This window comes from Rhinatrema bivittatum, chromosome 2 (genome assembly GCF_901001135.1).
Source record: "Rhinatrema bivittatum chromosome 2, aRhiBiv1.1, whole genome shotgun sequence".
In the NCBI taxonomy this organism is placed as follows: Eukaryota; Metazoa; Chordata; class Amphibia; order Gymnophiona; family Rhinatrematidae; genus Rhinatrema; species Rhinatrema bivittatum.
The window spans coordinates 338,751,613-338,773,102 of NC_042616.1; the positions used below are offsets into that span (position 1 = coordinate 338,751,613).

The 21,490-nt window shown below is 43.1% G+C and overlaps 1 protein-coding gene across 1 annotated transcript in view; it reads left to right on the top strand.

The window, feature by feature from the left end:
* The window catches only part of RPRD1A (regulation of nuclear pre-mRNA domain containing 1A), a 313,839-nt gene extending 296,303 nt beyond the window's left edge, over positions 1 to 17,536 (top strand). The window contains exon 7 of the mRNA XM_029589843.1: positions 17,040 to 17,536. Within this exon, the coding sequence (XP_029445703.1) occupies positions 17,040 to 17,189 (150 nt within the window). The 3' untranslated portion in view covers positions 17,190 to 17,536. The remainder of the gene's footprint in view (positions 1 to 17,039) is intronic.
* The last annotated feature ends 3,954 nt before the right edge of the window (positions 17,537 to 21,490 follow it).

Genomic DNA, 21,490 nt, shown 5'->3' on the forward strand with positions numbered 1-21,490 from the left:
AACAAATAACATGGGATATAATGTTAACTAAGGTGGTGTTGGAGGTTTCAGAGTTTCCCCTTTTTTTTTTTTATACAGAAGGACAATTGTGCATGTTCTTAAATAAAAATAGGTAATGCTGAAAGACAAAGTACCTCTATTTCCCAATGTCATTAAGTCAAAAAAATAATTTTTTGTTGTTTAAATGACCTCATACTAGGCTGTTAATAGTGCAATATTTGCACAATCACATCGCCATTGTGTGTGGGACTTTGTATAATCATTGGTCATTCAAAAGTTTTTTATGCTGCCATTCGTGTCAATGCACCATTTTTTGAGAATACAATCCAGTATGAAAAATATTATATTTCTCTTCTTTTAACATACTTCAATTGCCATTCATGACTATGCTTCAATTGTCATTCTCAAATTATCATTCTCATGTATATCATATATATATAATATATTTCAGCTACTTAGCTTCATCGTGAAGAAACACTTTGTTTTAGTGCCTTGAGGTATTATTGACAAGCTGCCTGACATGGTCCGTGTTTCGGTAAAACACCTTCCCCATGGGACCATAGTAATATAAGTTCAGCGTCTTTTCTCCCCGTCCTCCGGTAATGTGTTTTGAACAATTGTACATAGTCATAAATAATTGTACATAGTCTAAAAATGAACATAGGATATAGAGTTATCTAAAGTGGAGTTGGAATTCTCAAAGTTTCTCTTTTTTTTTTTTTATAGCTAAATAATTGTGCATATATATAAATGTAGGGAATGGGGTAACTAATTAATTAATGTGAACTGAAGGAGTTAGCAGGAAAATGATCAGGGGAACAGGGACAAGCTGGAGTTGGTAAGGAGAAAAGTCATGTGTCGTTATGCTTATAATAGATGGTCCGATGGATGTAGTTGATGAGTTTGTGATGAAGGATCATGTGTTCTTTTTCTCAGTGTCTGTGGTTGGAGGATGGTTTAGGATGTGGTCACGTTATTGCTGCAAATGTTTTGTGGAAGAGCCAGGTTTTAAGGTTTTTCTTGAATGTTTGGATTTTCAGATCTGTTCTTAGTTTTATGGGAAGTTTGTTCCATAGGGTGGGTCCTGCCATGGATAGTGCACATTCTCTTACTGATACCCTGTGTGTCACTTTCGGGGTTGGGATTGGTAGAAGTCCGGAGTTAGTGGAGTGAAGGTTCCTTTGGGGAATGTGGAAGTGCAAGGGTGTAGTCAGCCAGTTGGATTTGTCGTTGTGAAGCATTTTGTATATGAGGGTTAAGGTTTTGTACTGGATTCTTTGTGAAATGGGCAGCCAGTGTAGTTCTTTGAGGATGGGTGTGATGTGGTTGGATTTTTTGCTGTTTGTGAGAGCTCTGGCTGCTGCGTTTTGAAGTAGCTGGATCGGTTTAAGGGTGGTTGTCGGGAGACCCATTAGTTGTAGTAGTCGAGTTTGGAGAATAGAAGGGCTTATAGGACGTTTGAAAGTCTTGGGGGTATAGAAGAGGTTTGAGTTTTCTTAGGATCTGGAGTTTGTGGAATCCGTCTCTTATCATGTTGTTGATGTGTTTTTTGAGGTTTAGTTGGCTATCAAGGATGATGCCTAGATCTCTTACTGTGGAAAGTAATTGGTTTTTTGGTTGGGGTGAGTTAAGGTCCATGCAGGGTATAGGAGTGGGTTGTTTGGATATATATAGAATTTCCATCTTGTTATGATTTAGGGAAAGGAATAACTGGGCAAGTAGTTATTGTAGTTAAATAGGAGTCCCATTGTTTTTGTGTATTTTCCAGGGAGTCTTTAATTGGGAGTAGAATTTGAATGTCATCAGCGTATACATAGTAAGAAAGTCCTAATTTGTTCAGGAGTTTATATAGGGGGATCATGTAAATGTTGAATAGGGTGGATGATAGAGAAGAGCCTTGTGGAACTATGTGGAAGGGGAAACTGCTTGGATTCAGTGGCATTGAATTTAACATTGTAAGATCTGTTGGATAGGTATGAGTTGAACCAGTTGAGTGTGGTACCATTTAGGCCAATTTCTCTTAGTCTGAGTAGAAGGATTTTGTGATTGACGGTGTCGAATGCTGTGGAGATGTCAAGTAGAATAAGTAGGTAAGAGTGGTCGCAGTCTAGGCCTCTGAAGATTGTGTCTGAGAGGGAAAGTAGAAGCATTTCTGTGCTAAGGTGTTTTCTGAAGCCGTGTTGGGCTGGGAATAGTATATTGTGGGTGTCCAGATGTTCGGAGAGTTGACGGTTCACAATTTTTTCAAGGATCTTAGCTATGAAAGGAAGATTCGATATTGGCTTGAAGTTTGCTGGATCGGATTCATCAAGTTGAAGTTTTTTGAGGATCGGTTTGATGGTGGTACTTTTTAGGTTATCTGGAAAAATACCTTGATTGAGTGATAGGTTGACTATGTTAGCTATTGGAATAGCAATGTGATTAGGTATTTGTTTAAGGAATTATATTGGGATGGGATCGATGGGATGTGCTGCAAGATTTATGTTTTGTGTGATTGCCTCAATTTCGGTTGATGCAACATTCTCGCAGTGTGTCCATTTAGCATTGGGTGTGCTTGAGAATATTGTAGTTTCTTCATTCAGGTTGGGGTTCTTTGTGATTAGTTTTGAGATTTTGTTGTTAGAAAATTGGGCAAGTTCATCGCTGGTGTTTGATTGGCTTTGTTGGGTGAGCTTTGAATTGGTTGTGTGAGATTATTTACATATGCAAATAGTGTTCTGGGGTTAAATTGGTAGTTGTGAATTTTCTTTGCGTAAAATTCACGTTTGGCTTTTTCAATGTCAGTTTTGTATATATATAGTATGGTCCTGAATCTCTTTCTGCTGGGGAGGTTGGATTTCTTCTCCATTTCTTTTCAGCCTGTCTTAATAAGCATTTGATATTTTTTAGTTTAGGGGTGTACCATGGGGTCTTATGTTTGGAGGATGGTTTAATATCTTTCTTGATAAGTGGGCATTTGATCTTGGCGACTTCTGTGTTGATGTTGATCCAGGAGTTTACGGCGGAGTTTGTGTCGTTTATATTTAGGTCTTTCAGGAAGTCCGGAAAAATTTCGATTAAGTCTTCGCTGGTACATGTTTTATTGAACTCAGTGAACTTATTTATTTTTATTTATTTATTTGTTGAGTTTTATATACCATCATTCGGTGCAGCCATCACAATGTTTTACAAGATTCAAACAGAAAAAATAACAATGGGAGGGATGTCGGGAGGGGGGGAGAGGGAGGGGGGAAAACAAGGGAAGAATTGTAAAGAAAGGGAAGGAGGACAGTAACGGTATTGAGATTTATTAATCTTAGAGGCAGTCTTTTTGTGTTGTTTCTTATAAGTTCATAGTGGTATGACAATGGTTGATGCTGGTTGCTGTTTCATTCTTGCGTGGGTTTGGTTGGTGGTACTGATTGTTGTTAGTTCGTTGATTTAACTTATTGTCAATGTAGAAAAGCAATATTTTTAGATCTTTCTTGAATGTTTTAATGTTGGTTTGTGTTCTCAAATCATGTGGTAGGGAGTTCCATATTTTTGGGCAGGCAATGGAGAATGCTCTATCTCTTGTGGTTGATAGGTGAGCATCTCTGATGGGAGGAATAGTTAGACAAAATGTGTTGTTTGATCGCAGGTTCCTATGGGCATTTTGTGGGGTAATTTTTAAACCTGTTTGTCTTTGATGATCGGTGTGTACTAATTTATGTATGATGGTCATGGTCTTGTGTTCAATTCAGGATTTTATAGGAAGCCAGTGTAGTGAAATTAGTATGAGGGTGATGTGATCGTTCTTTTTTTTTCCAGTTAGGATTCTGGCTGCTGAGTTCTGTAGAATCTGAAGAGGTTTGATGTTGTTGTATGGAAGTCCAATCAGTAGGAAATTGCAGTAGTCTGTGATTGAGAAAATTAGTAGTTGCAGTACAGTTCTGAAGTCGTATGAGTTTAGGAAAGGTTTTATACATCTTAGGGTTAGAAGTTTGTGATATCCTTCTTTGATTTTGGTTGTTATGTGGTTTTTGTCGGATAGGTTTTGTCAATGATTACTCCAAGGTTTCTGGTGTGAGTGACAGGGGATATTGGGTTCATTTGATTGTTAGCTGTGAGTTGGGGTGGTGGTGTTGGATTGGATTTTCTGTCCATAATGATTGTTTCAGTTTTGTCAATGTTGATTATGAGTTTTAATTTTGTTAGAAGTTGTTTGCTTGAGTCAAGTAGAACAGATGTTTCTTTGTATGTTTTGTCAATGAAGTTTTTGATGGGAATTAGAAGTTGTATGTCATCTGCATAGAGGAAGTGGGTGATTTGATGATCACTTAGTAGCTGGCAAATGGATAGAAGGTATATGTTGAGCAGAGTGGCAGATAACGCTGAGCCTTGTGGAACTCCAGTGTTGAGGTTAATTTTCTCAGAGATGTTGTTGTTGATTGATACTCGGTAGCTTCTGTTGGAAAGATAGGATGAGAACCATTGTAGGGTAGTGTCAGATATACCAATTTCTGTCAGTCGTTCTAGGAGTATTTGATGGTTTACTGTATCGAATGCTGCTGAGAGGTTGAGGAGTATGAGTAGGTATTGTTTTCCATTGTCGAATCCTCTTAGTATAGTGTCATTTAATGATAGAAGGAGAGTCTCACTGCTTATTGGGCTTAACTGGTTCCAGGAGAGGGTTTTCTAGGTGCAGCTTGGTTTGTATTAGCTTGTGGTCTGACCATGATATTGTGACTGCTGCAGGTGGAGTGTTGTTTGGGATTTTTTTATTTGTGAAGATAAGGTCGAGGGTGTGTCCTGCTTTGTGGGTGGAGGTATTTATTATTTGTTTGAAGCCTATCACAGTCATGGTGTCTAGGAGGAGTTCACAGTTGGCTGTGGGTGGGGTTTTGTCTATGTGTAGGTTGAAGTCGCCCAGGTCAATTGCAGGGATATCCATGTTGATATTGTTCGTGATGGTTTCAATTAGTGGGGGATAGGTTGCGCTCAAGGAGAACTGGTGGTGCGTAAATGAGGAGGATTTTTAGTTTCTTTGATTTGAAGAGACCTATTTCGAATGGGGGCAGAAGACTGATGGGGTGGATTTTGAATTTGAGTTTTTTTGAAGCCAGGAATAGTAAACCACCTCCTTTTTTCTTAGATCTGGGAAGGAGAATATGTTGTACATTTTTTGGGGTAGTTGGTTAATTAGGAATGTGTCTGAGCTTTTGAGCCATGATTCGGTGATACAGAGAATATCAGGGCGGTTGTCTAGTAAAAGGTCGTGAATTAATGGTATCTTTTTTGTGACAGATTGTGTGTTGAGTAAGGTTAAGGTTAGGATGGTAAAAGCTGTGATATGCGTGTTGGGATGAGCTGGAGTTGTGGATAAGGAGCACGGCTTATTTGGGTTGTTTTCAATCCAAGCAAGGAGCTCTAAATTCTCCAAGACTCACTATAAATCTTCTCAATTTGACTGGGATTTCTGATCAACTACCATAAATCCCATATGGAGTAGTTCGGGGCTCTACAGTTGCAACGGACTTCCTACCCAACAACCGCGCAGACATCCTGTGAAATTCTCCACATCTCTACGTGCATGCAACATAGCCTCAGCCCATCAATTCTTTCATTGCTGGGCCATGGGGTTTTTCACTATCCACGTCACTCATATGGCCAGACTAGCCATCAGTAAGATTCAGTGGATTTTCAAATTTCAGTGGCTCTAAGCTATTCAACCGCTTTCGTCCCAGTACCAAATCCTCAGATGATCTTGGCCATGGTCGCATTCAACTAGGGTTGGAGAGCCGAATCTACATCCTCCCAACCCAAAATGTGTCTACTCTGCTCCATGAAAAATCTCAGATCAACTTCCTGGAGCTTTGAGCCATGCGATATGCCCTGTATGCCTTAAAACACTGCCTCTTACACAAACCGGTGTGCATACAGACAAACAGCATAGTGGCAAGGAAGTATTCCAACACACAAGCATGCACAGGCTTTTATCTGCTCTGCCAGGAGGCCACACAGCTCGAGGCCTGGGCCCTTGCACACTCCATACAACTACAGGCCACTTATCTAATAGGCATACCGAACGTACTAGCAGACCATTTCAATCGATGTCTCCATCCTCACGAATGTTCTCTGAATCCATGTGCAGCGAGCAAAATCTTCTAGCGCTGAGGTCAACCAATCTTTGACCTCATATCATGCATCAAAAGGCGTTCCCATGGATGCCTTTGCTCGCCTCTGCAACAAAGGCCTCCTATATGCGTCTCTTCCGATACCGCTCATAGCCAAAACTCTTGTGATGCTACAGCAGGACAGATTTCCAATGATTCTCATAACCACGTCCTGCCCTCGATAAGTATGCTCCCCATACTTCTCAACCTATCACCAGTAACCAATTCGCCAGCCCACAGGTCAGTCTCATAACACAGACTCACTGATATACTCAGGTACTTGTAGCTTCACGACAGCCTTCCACACATAAATCTTACCATTCGTAATGGGCAAGATTTACCACATGGTGTGCATAAAAAGGTATTAGCCCCTTTTTTCTGCACCACTCCATCTCTCTTAGGCTATCTAGGATACCCCTCGGATTCTAGTCCCCAGACATCCTCTGCATGGGTACACCTCAGTTCCATTTCACCGTACCACCTGGGAGTAGGGGATGCCCAATTAATGACTCAACCCCTTATGAGTCGGCTTATCATGGATTCTCTACAGATTAAGCTTCCTCTACGATCACTGGTTACGGAATGGGGCCTACATATAGTGCTTACAAGACTCATACGTTCCCCATTCAAGCCTTTGCATTCCAATAACTTTAAAATTCTAACATGGGAAATTCTTTCCCTCTTAGCCATCACTTCTGCTAAAAGGGTCAGTGAGTTGCAAGCCCTTGTTGCATACTCACCCGACACTAGGTTTCTCCGTGACTGAGTGGTCCTCCATACTCACCCTAATATTCTTCTTAAGGTAGACGCAGCCTCTCACCTTACTCAGATAATACTCTGTCCACTTTTTCCCAAGGCCTCTCTCTCACCAGGGCGAGAGGGTTTTCCACACCTTGGACTGTATGCGTGCACTTGCATTCTATTTAAACCGCACTGCACGCCATAGAAAATACACCCAGCTCTTTCCTTCATTGACACAAGCTGTGAGTTCCAGTGGGCACACAAACTCTCTCCAACTGACTAGCAGACTATCGAATTCTGCTATGAAAAAGCAGGCCTTCCTCTCCACGGGTGAATGAAGGTACATTCTGTAACGGACGTGACAATATCGGTACCACACTATCGTTCAGTACCAATTGCCGACATTTTCTAGGCTGTGACATGGAGCTCTCTTCACACATTCACAGCCCCCTACTGCTTAGATAAGAAAATCTATCAAGACTCTGCCTTTGGCCAACCTATCTTGAAATGCTTTCTTCCAGTATAATCCCCAACTCTTTCCACAATCTTCAATCTCTCTCCCCCCTCACACACACACATGCTGTCACGCACACAGGCTTTCTCTCGCAATTATGCTGTCACATACACAGGCTCTTGCACATGCAGGCTTGCTTGCTGTCTCATAAATATGCAGTCTCTCACACATATGCATGCTCTTTCACTGTCAATCACAACCAGGTTCTCACACACATACAGGTTCTGTTGTTCACATACACATGCAGACTCTCTCACCTACACATGCAGTCTCTCTCTCATACACCTTTCAGGCCTCCCTCTTTTTTCTGGACCTTTTCTTTGCCAGTTTTGAATCACAGCACTGCTCTTCACTCCCTGAAGGAAGGTGAAAGGAAACCACGCTGCTTCTGCAATGTTGAGGGGAAGGAGGCCGTGTAGCCTTGCAGGCCTCTCTTCAGGCTGCAGCAGGATAGTATATTAGGCACCCTAGGCGAAACTTACAGCTTGCTGACCTCCTCCCCCAGTTACACCCTCTCTACACACAATTAAAAATGATGTAATTATAAGAATAGATGTACATGAACAAGAACATTTAACTACAGTCTTGTGCTGCCTGATTGCCGCTGGACCTGGAATCGAGGAGGAGGAGCCAGAATACTGAGGTTGCCCAACACTGACGTCATCTGAGCATTAGGGGCCTCAGGAGGAGGCACCCTGCGGCTCGCTGAAGCCACATGCTCCTTATGAAGATTTTTTCTTTTAAGATTCTTTACCTGAGAAATGGGAAGGAAGAAGAAGGGGAAGCCTCCTTATTTCCATCAAGCCTCTAACTCAGCTCCTGTAAGTGGACCCATGAAGCGTCATATGGTTTCCAGCTCAACACTGCATGGGTAATGGGAGTACAGAACTGGAAAGAATCTCCTTAAGTCATGAAGAGAGATCTCACCCTCTAATTCCATCATGTTTAACTTTTCAACAAGAGGTTCATACAATTCAACCTTCTGGGGTTTTTTTCTCAGCCATTGGACACTGGGGAGCTATTTAGTTTACATATGGGTCAGACAGATAAGGAGAAGCCAACTATTCCAATTCCAGTTCAATCTTTATCAGGAGTTGGAATGGAGGAGTCAAATTCCATACCTGTGCCAGAGGAAATATCTCTTAAAGATATTTGGAATGTGATGGTGGGAATAGACTCCAAACTTCTAAGTACTGTTACTCAGTTGTGTCAATTTTCTAAACAGACTTAAAGGAAGTTAATACTAGACTTTCAACTACTGAATCAGCATTGTCTGCCCAATCTTCTTCTATTTCTAAATTGCAGTCAATATCCATGGTAGGCATTGAAGATAGAATAGCCTAGTGGTTAGAGCAGTGGGCTATGAACCAGGAGACCAGGGTTCGAGTCCTGCTGTCACTCCTTGTGACCTTGGGCAAGTCACTTTACCCTCCATTGCCTCAGGTACAAAACTTAGATTATAAGCCCTCTGGGGATAGAGAAATTCCTACAGTACCTGAATGTAAACCAATGTGATATCTCAGATCAAATGTCAGTATATAAAATAATAAATAAAATAAAAATTCTAAATGTGAATTATTGGAAAACAAACTTAGGTCTAATAACCTTCATTTGTTGAATTTTCCTACATCCCGCCTGCTCTCAGGTGAGGAATATTTTAAGAAATATGTGGCTGAAGTATTGCAATTCCTTCCTGAGAAAAAATTGATTAATAATTCTTATTATGTATCTGTTAAAAAGAGGGCTTTGGGCAGTGGGGTAAAGGAGATAGATGTTCAGCTCCCTTTACCCAGCCCGAATCTCTCTACGTTTCTGCAGACTTCTGATGATAGTGTCCCTACTAGAGCTACCTTGGTAGCTTCTTTTGCATTAACTACCAATAGAGAAATATTCTTTAAGCAATATTTCAAATACAAGGCGTCTCTATTTTGTGGTTATAAGGTATTGGTTTTTCCAGATGTCTCTAGAGAGGCAGATCAGAAGGAAGCAATCTCTTCAATTAAAACCTCGTGTCCTCTATTGGTGCCTTGTTTTACTTACAATTTCCATGTAAATGTAATATTATGTATTAAAGGAATAAATTTGTATTTATAGATCCATTACATTTGCAAACTTTCTTATTGGATAAATCTGTTGGATAAATAATGGTTGTTAGATATTGGTAGAGAGATTGTAAATACAGACAGCTCCAATTATGAGGACTACATGAGTATAATGTGATTTAAGTTGTTTCTTTAAGTTTATACCAATGGATATATATGTACTGGTATTTATTTTCATTTCTTATTATTTCATATTTCTTGAAAATATGAATTAAATTAAAGGGTGAATTATAAAAAAATAACTATGGTCTTGTGAGGTAAAAAGATCACTTACAACATGTATATTATACATGTATGGAGTGCTGTAAACCCTACAAAAAAGTAAAAAGACCCTTGGAATTGGTATTAGGTCTATTGTAATGTGTGTTGGGTATGAGCTTGGCCCTCAGAAAGCCACATGTAAACTGGATTACAATTTCAATATAGTAAATCTCCATATCAAAACTGCCAGCACTCAAACATTAACAACCCTACTTATGAAAAGGCAACACTGCGATTATTAACCAGATCCTAAAAAGCCAATACACCTACTATTAGGAAAACAAAAAAAGCCAAGCTGCACTCACTAGAAGAATATGTAAACTCAGTCACACATGCAAAATACAAATAAACTCTCACAAAAATGCAGAATAAAGTAACCATAACGTATTAATTCAAACGTGCAGAGAAAAACTGAACTGTTAACCACAACAGGCCAGACTATTATGCAGTGCAACAATGGAAAAACAGAAATATTACAATTCCTCAGAAAACATCAAAGTCAGAAAATATAAATCATTAATAGAAGTACAACCATACTAATAAAAAGAATATTTCAAAACAGCTGACCTTCACGACCTCCATCGACTTCGGTGCTCCGCGCAGCTGGCGCAGACCCATTGGGGTCCAGAGCCCCCCCTCGGCCCACCACAAACAATCGACCGCCCAAGGCAAGCATCAGGCAAGGTCGGCCATGAGAGGACCGCCCCACCGCTGATGCCACCACCGACACTGCTTCCGGCCTACCTCGGCCTTAAAGCAAGGCCCCGACCGCAGGTGTCCCTTTTCGCCGGACCTTCATGACCGCCGTTGACTTCGGTGCTCCGCACGGCCGGCACAGACCTATCGGGGTCCGGAGCCCCCCTTCGGCCCACCAAGAACAATCGACCGCCCGAGGCAAGCATCAGGCAAGGCCAGCCCTCTCTCCATGAGAGGACCGCCCCCCCGCTGATGCCACCACCAATGCTGCTTCCGGCCTACCTCGGCCTTAAAGCAAGGCCCCGACCGCAGGCGTCGCGCGCCTAAGTAGCGCGACCAAGGAGCTTGCCCCTTGGTGCGCCCCTTAGTGTCCCCGCGTTCTTAACCCTCTTATCTGTTACCCTCCATCTGTACTTAAGTAATTGCCGCTCACTATGTACTCCATACCCCGATTATATTGCCCCTCCCACAAGCACACCATTCCCCTCTCCCTCCGCCCTCTTGCTCAGCGTAAATCCCTGCTACCAATCATGATTTCTCCTCTCACATAGCTTCTGGGCCTCACCACCCTAGCTATTTCTCTCTTCATTGCCCAATTCCTCCAAAAAAAAGCCCCCATTCTCCAGGATATTCTCACTGACTCCTGCCCTGATATTTGCGCTATCACTGAGTCGTGGCTAAAAAGCTCGGACCATGTCTTTATCAACCAGCTACCCACGCATGCCTACGACCTTTTCTCCATCCCAAGACCCAAAAAAAGAGGTGGTGGCAGCCTCCTCGCTACCAAAAAACACCTCAAACTTAAACTACAAAATATCAATCCCCCCCACAAATTTGAAATTGGCCTTCTTAAATCCAAAGAGTTGCAAATCTGCCTCATATATGCGCCCCCTAGCCTACTCGAACACGACCCATCCCCACTCATTGAAACGTCGACGACCTGCTCCACAATTCAATACGAGAGACCAGGTTTGGCTCTGCACGCGTCATTTGCGCCTCCGGGTTCCTTCTATGCGGCTCGCTCCCAGATATATTGGACCTTTTCTCATCAGTAGACGTCTGGGGCCAGTGACCTATCAGTTACGACTTCCTATCAGTCTTCGCATTCATAACTCTTTCCATGTCTCCTTGCTAAAGCTTTTGATTTCCTCTTCGTTCCATGATATTCCACTCCAGCCTCCTGCCGTCGAGTCTGAGGATGATCCCATCTATCAAGTACGAGAGATTCTGGACGTCCGTCATAATAGACGGTGGGAATATTTGATTACCTGGGAAGGTTTTGGTCCGGAGGAGAATTCCTGGGAGCCATCATCAAATATTTTGGATAAATCCTTACTTCAACATTTTCATCAGATGTATCCTAACACGCTGGGTCCTTCCAGGAGGGGGCGTTATGGTTCCCGGCCGCGCTTACCCACGGCCAGGCCCCCCTACCTTCTTCATGCTGCCGGCACAGGGTCCCGATCAGGGCAGCCAGCAGCGCACGGGCCGCAGCACGACGGCCTCCAGATGTCGGGGAGCAGCGCCTCTTAAAGGAGCAGCAGCGCGAAAACCAGGCTGGCCCCGGAAGATGACATCATCAGCCAGGGAGATTTAAACCTCTCCCTGAAGACAGGAAGATGCCTTTGCAACAAGGTTCCAGTGGTTACCTGCTTTTTTTCTTCTGGATTCCCTGTCTTCTGGCTTGACTCGGATTGGATTTGGATTTGGATTTTGCTGCTCGCCGCCTGCCTAGGACCTATGCCTGGATATTGGACTTTGCTGTTTCGCTGCCTGCCCCGACCTGTGGCTTGGATTCTCTGTCATCTGGCTTGACTTGGATTGGAACTTGGACTTTGTTGTTTGCTGCCTGCCTCAGACCCCTCGCCTGGAACTCGGACTTTGTTGCTTGCTGCCTGCCTCAGACCCCTTGCCTGGAACTCGGACTTTGTTGCTTGCCGCCTTGCCTCGGACACCTTGCCTGGAATTTTTCATCGCTGTGCTGCAGTACATTTCCACCTTCCGGAGACAAGCACACCTTGGCACTGCTGGTGGGTATCAACCCTCGTCCCGGACCAAGGATCCACTATCCTAACATCTTCTACCCCTCTGCCACCTACTCTCCGACCTAGGTCTTAAATTTTTCTTATATGCGGACGATGTCCAAATCCTCATTCCCTTCCAAGAATCCCTTACCTAATCCCTCAAGTTCTGGGAAACATGTCTCGCATCTATCAACGCCCTCCTCTCCGACCTTCACCTTGCATTGAACTCCTCCAAAACCGAACTCCTTATCATCTCAAATCACCCCGACCGCACACCACCCACCCCCAGTGAACCTACCTCCCCAGCAAATGCGCCCCCTGACTTCGTGCGAGACCTAGGAGTATCCTTAGACAATCAGCTAAACTTCAAAAACCGCATTAATACAATCATTAAGGGTGGTTTTTACAAACTCCACATCCTCAAAAAACTTAAACCCATGCTTCACTCACAAGACTTCCGCACAGTCCTAGAAGCGACAATGCTATCAAAAATGGACTACTGTAACTCCTTACTTCTAGGCCTCCCCTACGCTACTGTTAGACCCCTGCAAATGCTACAAAATGCTATGGCAAGAATCCTTACAAACACACGTAAATCCGACCACATCACCCCTATACTTAAGGAACTCCACTGGCTTCCCATTTCGTCCCGCATCAAATGCAAAACCCTAACCATCATTCACAACTCCCTGCACAATCACAATCACTCCTGGCTTGAGGATCTCCTTCGCTTTCATTCCTCCAATCATCCCAAGAGAAACACTCTCTCAGGCACCCTCCACACCCCCTCCCTCAAAAGTGCTCACCACACCTCCACCAGAGAGAGAGCACTATCTATTGCAGGCCCCTCCCTCTGGAACTCGATGCCAGCTGAACTTTGCCAAGAACCATGCTTTCGGAAATTCAAAACTGGGGTCAAAACATGGCTCTTCAAAATGGCCTACCCTGACTCGGATCTTACATAGCCCCCTACCCCCCTCCCTCTCCCTCATTTCCCTCCCTAAGACAAGGCTTTTCAGTGTATATAGTGCCTTTTTTCTTGTTTTTTGGTGCATATATTTTACATAGTTGTATATATTTTATATAATGTATAAGAGTTCTTCAATTTGTATAAAGTTGAGTGCAGTGCCTTTCCCTGAAAGCACAGTTTACCACGTTATATTGTAACTCTCTGGGTGGCTCCCTTTCAGGCACTGGTCCTTTTCCTTCCCTGCCTGCGTTTCCTCCTTTTCCTCATCTCTCCTTTTCCAACTGCTCCCTCTTCCCTCCCCCTGGTTTTATGTATTTTCCTCCTTCCTGTTACATTGTAAACCGACATGATGTATCCACGAATGTCGGTATATTAAAAGCCAATAAATAAATATATATATAAATAGAATATCTAATAATTGAAAACTCATATAGATTTTCCAAAGACCAATAAAATATTTCAAACACCATCCAATACATAAAACTAAGGATAGAGGAGGGAGAGAACTGGGGATGGGTGTTGAGCCTGGGGTAGGGAAAAAAGGGAGAGTGAGCTGGGTTGGGTTTGGATGTTGGATGAGGGAAAGAACGGGGGGGTCTAGGGGCGGATTTTAAAAGGGTTACGCGCATAACCCTTTTAAACCCCTCCTGCACGCACTGAGCCTATTTTGCATAGGCTCGGCGACGTGCACAAGCCTCGGGACGCGCATATGTGCTGGGGCTCGAAAAAAGGAGCAGGGTGTGGGCGGGGCGTGGCCAGAGGCCTCCGAAGGCCCGCTAGGCCGGAGGATCGTGCACCGGCACTCAGCCGGCGCGCGCAATGTACGCCTGCCCAAAGGCAGGCGCAACTTAAATAATAAAGGTAGGGGGGGATTTAGGTAGGGCTGGGGGGCGGGTTAGATAGGGGAAGGGAGGGAAAGGTGGGGGGGGCGAAAGGAAAGTTCCCTCCGAGGCCGCTCTGAAATCGGAGGGAACGGGGAAAGCCAGTAGGGCTCCCCTAGGGCTTGGCGCACGCAAGGTGCACAAGTGTGCGCCCCCTAGCGCGCACCGACCCTGGATTTTATAACATGCCCGCGGCTGCGCACGCATGTTATAAAATCAAGCGTAGATTCGAAAATCTGGCCCTTAATATGGTGGGTAAGAGGGAAAGATGGGGGTGAGCCTGGGCTGTGAAGAGATAGAACTGTGGGGATTAAAGCTTAGCAGAAGAGTCTGGATCTTATGGAGTACTTTTATAATATTCCTGTGGAAATTCTACATAAAAATTTTAAAATTGTGCATCTTTGAATGCAGACAGTGATGTGATAAATAATATATGCAGAGTTTTTAAATATTGTGTGCAGAATTTTTACAATTTTTGTGCAGAATTCCCCAAGGAGTAAGTATTGCTGCTGGTGACATCTAATGTCAAGCCCAATGTAATTGTCCAATTTTTGAGACACCATAATGTTGACAGTTAATGTACTATGACATTGAGTTTTGACTGTCTGATGTTTTCTACTACCATCAGCTGTCCTTCCCATGCTGACCACAAACTTGGGACTGCCTCCAAAACTTCGGGTCTAAGGTATTCTCAATTCAACTAGCAAATGCTTAGAACTCAAATCTAATAGTCTTCTAAAAATATTGATACAAGCATGGTGATAAGTACATATTTAAATACATAAGATTTGCCATACTGGGTCAGGCCAAAGGTCCATCAGACCCAGTATCCTGTTTCCTACCGTGGCCAATCTACATTAAAAGTACCTGGCAGGATCCCAAGGGGAAGATAGATTCCTTGCTGCTTATCCCAGGGATAAGAATTGGATTTCTACAACTCCATCTTAATAATGGTTTATGGACTTTTCCTCCAGGAACTTGTCTAAATCTTTTTTAAACACAGCTACACTAACAGCTTTCACCACATCCTCTGACAATGAATTCCAGAGCTTAATTATGCATTGAGTAAAGGAAATATTGGTTTTCTTATTTGTTTTAAATGTATCACCTGGTCGCTTCATTGTGTGTCCCCTAATCTTTGCATTCTTTTAAAGAGGAAAAAATGATTAATGTTTACTCATTCCACTCGACTCATTATTTTATAGACCTCTATCATATCTCCCCTCAGCCATCTCTTCTCCAAGCCAGGGTTTTTTTTTACATTAGATATAAGTACCTATTTACATAAGTAATCATGTGAATGATATGTTAAAGAAAATATACAGGTAGATTTTAAAACTCCTGACCGTGTAAAATCCAGCCTTTACGCGCGTGGCCGGGCCTTGCTCGCAATGGGTGAATTTTCCAAGAGGCCCGGCCACGCGCGTAAAGGCTGGTACGTGCACAAGTGCGGGGCTTTCTGGAAGGGGCGGGCCAGAGGGCGAGATCTGGGCGGGGGGGGTGGGCCGGGACTGCGCCATAGTTCGCTATCCTGGAGATTCCCTGTGCACGCAAATTACTTCAGCTTCCAAGCTGAAGTAAGTTGCGCGCAAAACAAAAAAGAAAAAAAGCAAAAGGTAGGGTTTAGGGGTCAGGAGGAGAGGGAGAGAGTATAGGTAGAGAGTTAGGGAACTGGGGAAGCGCAGCTTGTGTCACCGCACAGACTTTGCAAAGGTACACCCCACTCTTGCGTACACGGATTATATAATCCGGCACGCACGTGCACACGGCCACCCAATTTTATAACATGCCCGCACATGTGCACGGGCCGGGAAATGCCCGCACATATTAAAATCTACCCCATATTGTTTTATCTTGGTTTAAAAAAATTTGCCTAAGCAATATTCCCTTTGGGACATCTATGGTGATGATTGCAAATCCTGGGAGATACACGTGTGGCAGGGTCGCTCTGAAAATGTGCTTGGCGCGCGCGCAACCCAGCCACACGTGTATCTCCCAGTACGCACAGAAGTGCTGGTTTGTTTAAAAGGGGCAGGACAGGGGACAAGGCGGGGGCCAGCCGAGACCGTGCCATTTTGTGCTGTCCCAGTGAATCACACACCGACTGGCTCCCGGCCGCACCACTTACTTCACCTCCAAAGAGCAAATAAGTTTAAAAACAAAAAAAATTAGAATAATTAGGTGGGGATTAGGGGTCGGGCGGAGAGGGGAAAAGGGAGGAAGGGTAGTTAGGGGGTTAGGGAAGTTCCCTCTCAATCCGCTCAATCCTCTCAATCCGCTCCTTCATTAGAGCAGACTGGGAGGGAACTGGGCAAAGGCCCAATCGCGTCGCTACGCGGTTTTTATAAAATAACCCCCCCCCCCCCATGCGCGGAAGTTGGAACCTGCCCGCACATGCAAGTGTCGATATAAATTGCACGCAGGTATTGGATTTTATAACATGCATGCTTCGCCCATACACATATTGTAAAATCGGCGTGCTTTGAAATTTTACCCATTTATATATTCATGCGCTTTGCTATAAAATCAATGCTATTGACTTCTATTATGTTTCCTTTGCACAAAATATTTTAGTCAGGTTGTATATTATTGAAAAGTCATTTTTTGATTTTTCTTTCAATGGTGTCTTTAATATTTAACATTTCCAAGCTCCCCCAACTATACATAGAATCAAATACCTAGCTCAAAATTTTTTAATATATTTTATATTTTGCAGGAGTACAAGCGCAAGTTGGCTAGAGTATCCCAAGTACGGAAAGAACTAAGATTGCGTATCCAGAACCTACCTGATCTGTCTCGCCTTCCTAATGTCACAGGCAGTCAAGTGCATCTACCATTTGCAGGGGACATCTATGGTGATGATTGATAAAAGCCTGGAGAACATCTCATTTAAAGGCTTCGACTTATATCTCAAACTAGAATAGGTCAGATTTATGTTCCTGTAGTATTATTTTTGTATATTGGTGAGAGTGTGGAACTAACCGAAGAAAAGTACAGACTCCAAATAAATGATTTAAAAGAATTGTTTAAACATTTAGTTTGTTTACCATAGTATCCGTAAATGATGACAATGATGACTCTGTATGTATTAATATGTTAATGGGATGTTTTATTATTTAAAAAAAAATCACAAGCACATATATCTGCGATGTTCTGTATGTCTTTTGATCAAGTGGCAAGAAGAAAATGAAGTGCTTCTGTTTTCTGAATGTGGTTATGAAGGTTTCTTATTTTGCCTCCTCTACCCATCTTCTCCTATGCTAGTGAAAATATTCTCCACATACTGTACCTGATAACTTCACAGAATATTAAGGCTGTGAATCCAGTTGACCACAGAGTCGACTAACTGTTCCTGCAACTGAAAACAAATGTTGGGAAATATTTCCTGCTTGTATTATCAGTACACTAGAAGCTGGCTTACTCATCATATTTAAATCAAAGTAGCTATATTTGTATATATATATTTTTTTTTATTTTTTTTTTAATTTTAATTTAAAAACCATATAGGAGGTTTATAATGCTAATAATGACCTCTGTGGATGTGCTTTTTCAACATAATCCATTAAATTGGTTCTCATTGCTTTACACTGCATTTTCAGTTTGACACACATCATTGAATACTTAGAGAATAGTAATATTATAGGAATGACAGTATTTAAAGTCCCTTTTACAAAATAGTCTACTTTTTCATTTTTAGATTAGAAGAGAAATTTTGGGCTTTATATGAAGGTTTTGCTGTATTATTCCTCGAGTAAGTTTTATTATGAAAACTATAATGAAGCTTCTGTCATGAAATAATTTTTACAGAAATGGATTTTAATTATGAAGTATATTTCACAGACAATATACATAAGCAGTAACACCTAGTTATATGATGTATAAGGTTGTATAATTTTAGCTAGATACACTGAAGACTGGTTGCACTTATATTTTAAAAAGGATGCTTATGTACAACGTATACAAGTGGATGATTGATAAAAACTTGAAAACCACACACTTTTTAGGTGGGCGTGCATGGAACTTTGATCTTTAAAAATTCTGTATTTCTTGCTTTTAAAAGTGTATTTTTGGCAGTATTTTGCCAATCAAATCATTTTTTGCATGAAACATTTTTAATCTATTTGTCATGGAGATATTTTAAACTTTTTACATAGTGCTGATATTATATGAAGTGTTGAACACAATAAACAGGTACATATAATTAATGACATGAAGTCATACAGATATTATAGGTAAAGGTGAAAGAGCTTACTATCTGAATTCAGGTTTAATGGTTTAAGGCATAAATTATTTATAAAACTAGTAAAAAAAAATTCTCCTAGGAAGCAAGGGCTGTAATTGACCAGCAAGCTTTCCTTTGCCTATCCATATGTAATATAGAGATGCTATGGCTTATCTTGAATATCTTACTAGTATAAGCTCATAAATGTATCAGATTTTTCTATTTATTACTTTCAAAATGTTTTTATTTTCTATTGATCCAAATATTCCCTTTGGGGCGGATTTTCATACTCCGCGAATAGGCCTACTTTTGTTTGCGCTCCAGGCGCAAACAAAAGTACGCTGGATTTTAGTAGATACGCGCGGAGCCGCGCGTATCTGCTAAAAACCTGGATCGGCGCGCGCAAGGCTATCGATTTTGTATAGCCGGCGCGCGCCGAGCCGCGCAGCCTACCCCCGTTCCCTCCGAGGCCGCTCCGAAATCGGAGCGGCCTCGGAGGGAACTTCCTTTTGCCCTCCCCTCACCTTCCCCTCCCTTCCCCTACCTAACCCACCCACCCGGCCCTGTCTAAGCCCCCACCTTACCTTTGTCGGGGGATTTACGCCTCCCGGAGGGAGGCGTAAATCCCCGCACGCCAGCGGGCCTCTTGCGCGCCGGGCCGCGACCTGGGGGCGGGTACGGACGGCGCGGCCATGCCCCCGGACCGCCCCGGGCTGTAGCCACGCCCCGTACCCGCCCCCAAAACGCTGCCGACACACCCCGAAAACGCCATGACGACCGGGACCGCCCCCGACACGCCCCCCTCGGAGAACCCCGGTACTTACGCGAGTCCCGGGGCTCTGCGCGCGCCGGTAGGCCTATGTAAAATAGGCGCACCGGCGCGCAGGGCCCTGCTCGCATAAATCCGGGCGGATTTACGCGAGCAGGGCTCTTAAAATCCGCCCCTTTTTGTATAAGCATAATAGAATCATTCAGTGTGTCTAGTTATGTATATATATATATATATATATATATATATATGTATACACACTGTATAGAAGTAATTTTCATAGATTCATATGAGGTTTCATATGTAAAAACAGCATATACGTGCATAAGTAGATCAAGAATATGTGTGTACTTGTAACATTGCACATAAATGCTAAAGGAAAAAAAGAGCGGCCTAGGAGCATTCTCAGGTAGGATTCAGAAGTACACACAAAAGTTGTTGGTTTTGTAAGCGGTACACAAGCATACATTATCAAGCTTGTCCAAGTCAATTGCACAAGTCAATGTGCTAATTGACTTGTGCAATTGAAATTGGACTTGTCTTTTCTCTGCATATTTGGTTGAGAGTTCTGGGTGAACTGATGGGAGTTCAGGGTGAAATGCTGGAGGGTCTATGTGAACCAGTAGAGGTATCTGCAAACTGCTGATTCTAAGCAGGCTTGTAAGAAGTGGAGCACATGCATACTTTATAAAATACCAGCCTCCTTGTTTAATTCTGACTTATTACATACTTAAAATATAGGCATGTTCAATATTTTTATAAAATTGGTAAAGCATGCATTTTCCTGCATATGTGCATACTTCTGAGGCAAAAATATGCAACTTCTGCTTCATCCGGGCAAGCTAATCCAAACCAGTGGGTTGTGCAATCCTACCAGCAGATGGAGGCGGAGAACAACAACTTGCTGATGACACCCTCATATAGCTCAGCACAGATACCATCCAGCCAGTATTTCTCAGTCTTCAGCAGATGGTGGACATGCATCCTTGCTTGTGGACTTTGGTCTGCCAGGATTGAAAAGGCCATTTCTGACCTCCTGTGGCAATAGCTTTAGCTCCCTCCCTTAGTTGAGAGTCTGGATGAATAGGACAGGAGTGAGGTGAAGGCTGATGCCCTAGTCCTCTTCCTGACAGGGGAAGAGTTCCTGTAGGGTAAGGAGACTTTGGGCCTTTCTCTCCCCGGTTTTGTCCTTCTCTCCTCTTCCTGCTCTCTGCCCCCTACTTCTATTGTTCCTACTGCTATAGGTCATTTCGTTCCTTAGTGTGGCTGGCTGAGCTACTTCAACAAAAAAAAAGCCAAACCATATCAGCAGCGCTGAGAACTAGGTACCAACATGCTGCTTGGGGGGCCGACCAGGAATGTTAGCGGCAGCGGCAATCGCGTGTGTGAGCTGCATAAGGCCACGCTGAGAGCAGGTGCCAGTGTGCTATTTTTGGAGTCAGCCTGGTTTAACGTGGCAGTGGAAGAAGGGGAAGATTCCCCTGGATGCGGAGCCACAAAGGACAATGCTTCAAATTGTTCAAAAGGACAAAATGTGTGGTTTACTTTTGCAGACCCTTAAGGCCATTGATTGTGAGGAGGCTTTGCCAGCAGTGGCTAAGGATCCAAAGAAGAATTCTGTGATGTTTAGCTTGCGCAAGGCATCCTCATTTTTTCCTCTATACAAGGCTAACCAGGAGTTGATAGATTTGGAATGGAGTGCACCTGTGGCTAATTTTAAAGGAGGACACTCATTGGTGGGATTGTAGGGAGCAGTTCCGGCTTCCCAAAGTGGATTCCCTAATCTGTGCAGTGACGAAACAGATTTACCATTCCGATGGAAGGAGGTGCAGCTTTGAATCATGTCCAAGATCGGAAGATTTAGTCAATTCTGAAGCAGAACTTTGAAGCGATGGCCACGAATCTACAAATCTCCGCTTGAAGTTGTATGGTGGCAGGGGCTGGGTTACAATTAGCCCAGGAGGCTCAGGAAACTTTGGGCAAGAATGGCCCATACCTGGAGTCAGGAGCCGCATTCGTAACACATGCAGGTTATGATTTGGCGTGTACTGCTGCTTGGGGTGGCTTTGGTGATTGCAGCCAGAAGATTCCTTTGGATAAGGAACTGGTCCACTGACACTATTTCAAAGTCTATTTTAAAGTTGCCTTTAAGGGGTACTTATTATTTGGGGATGAA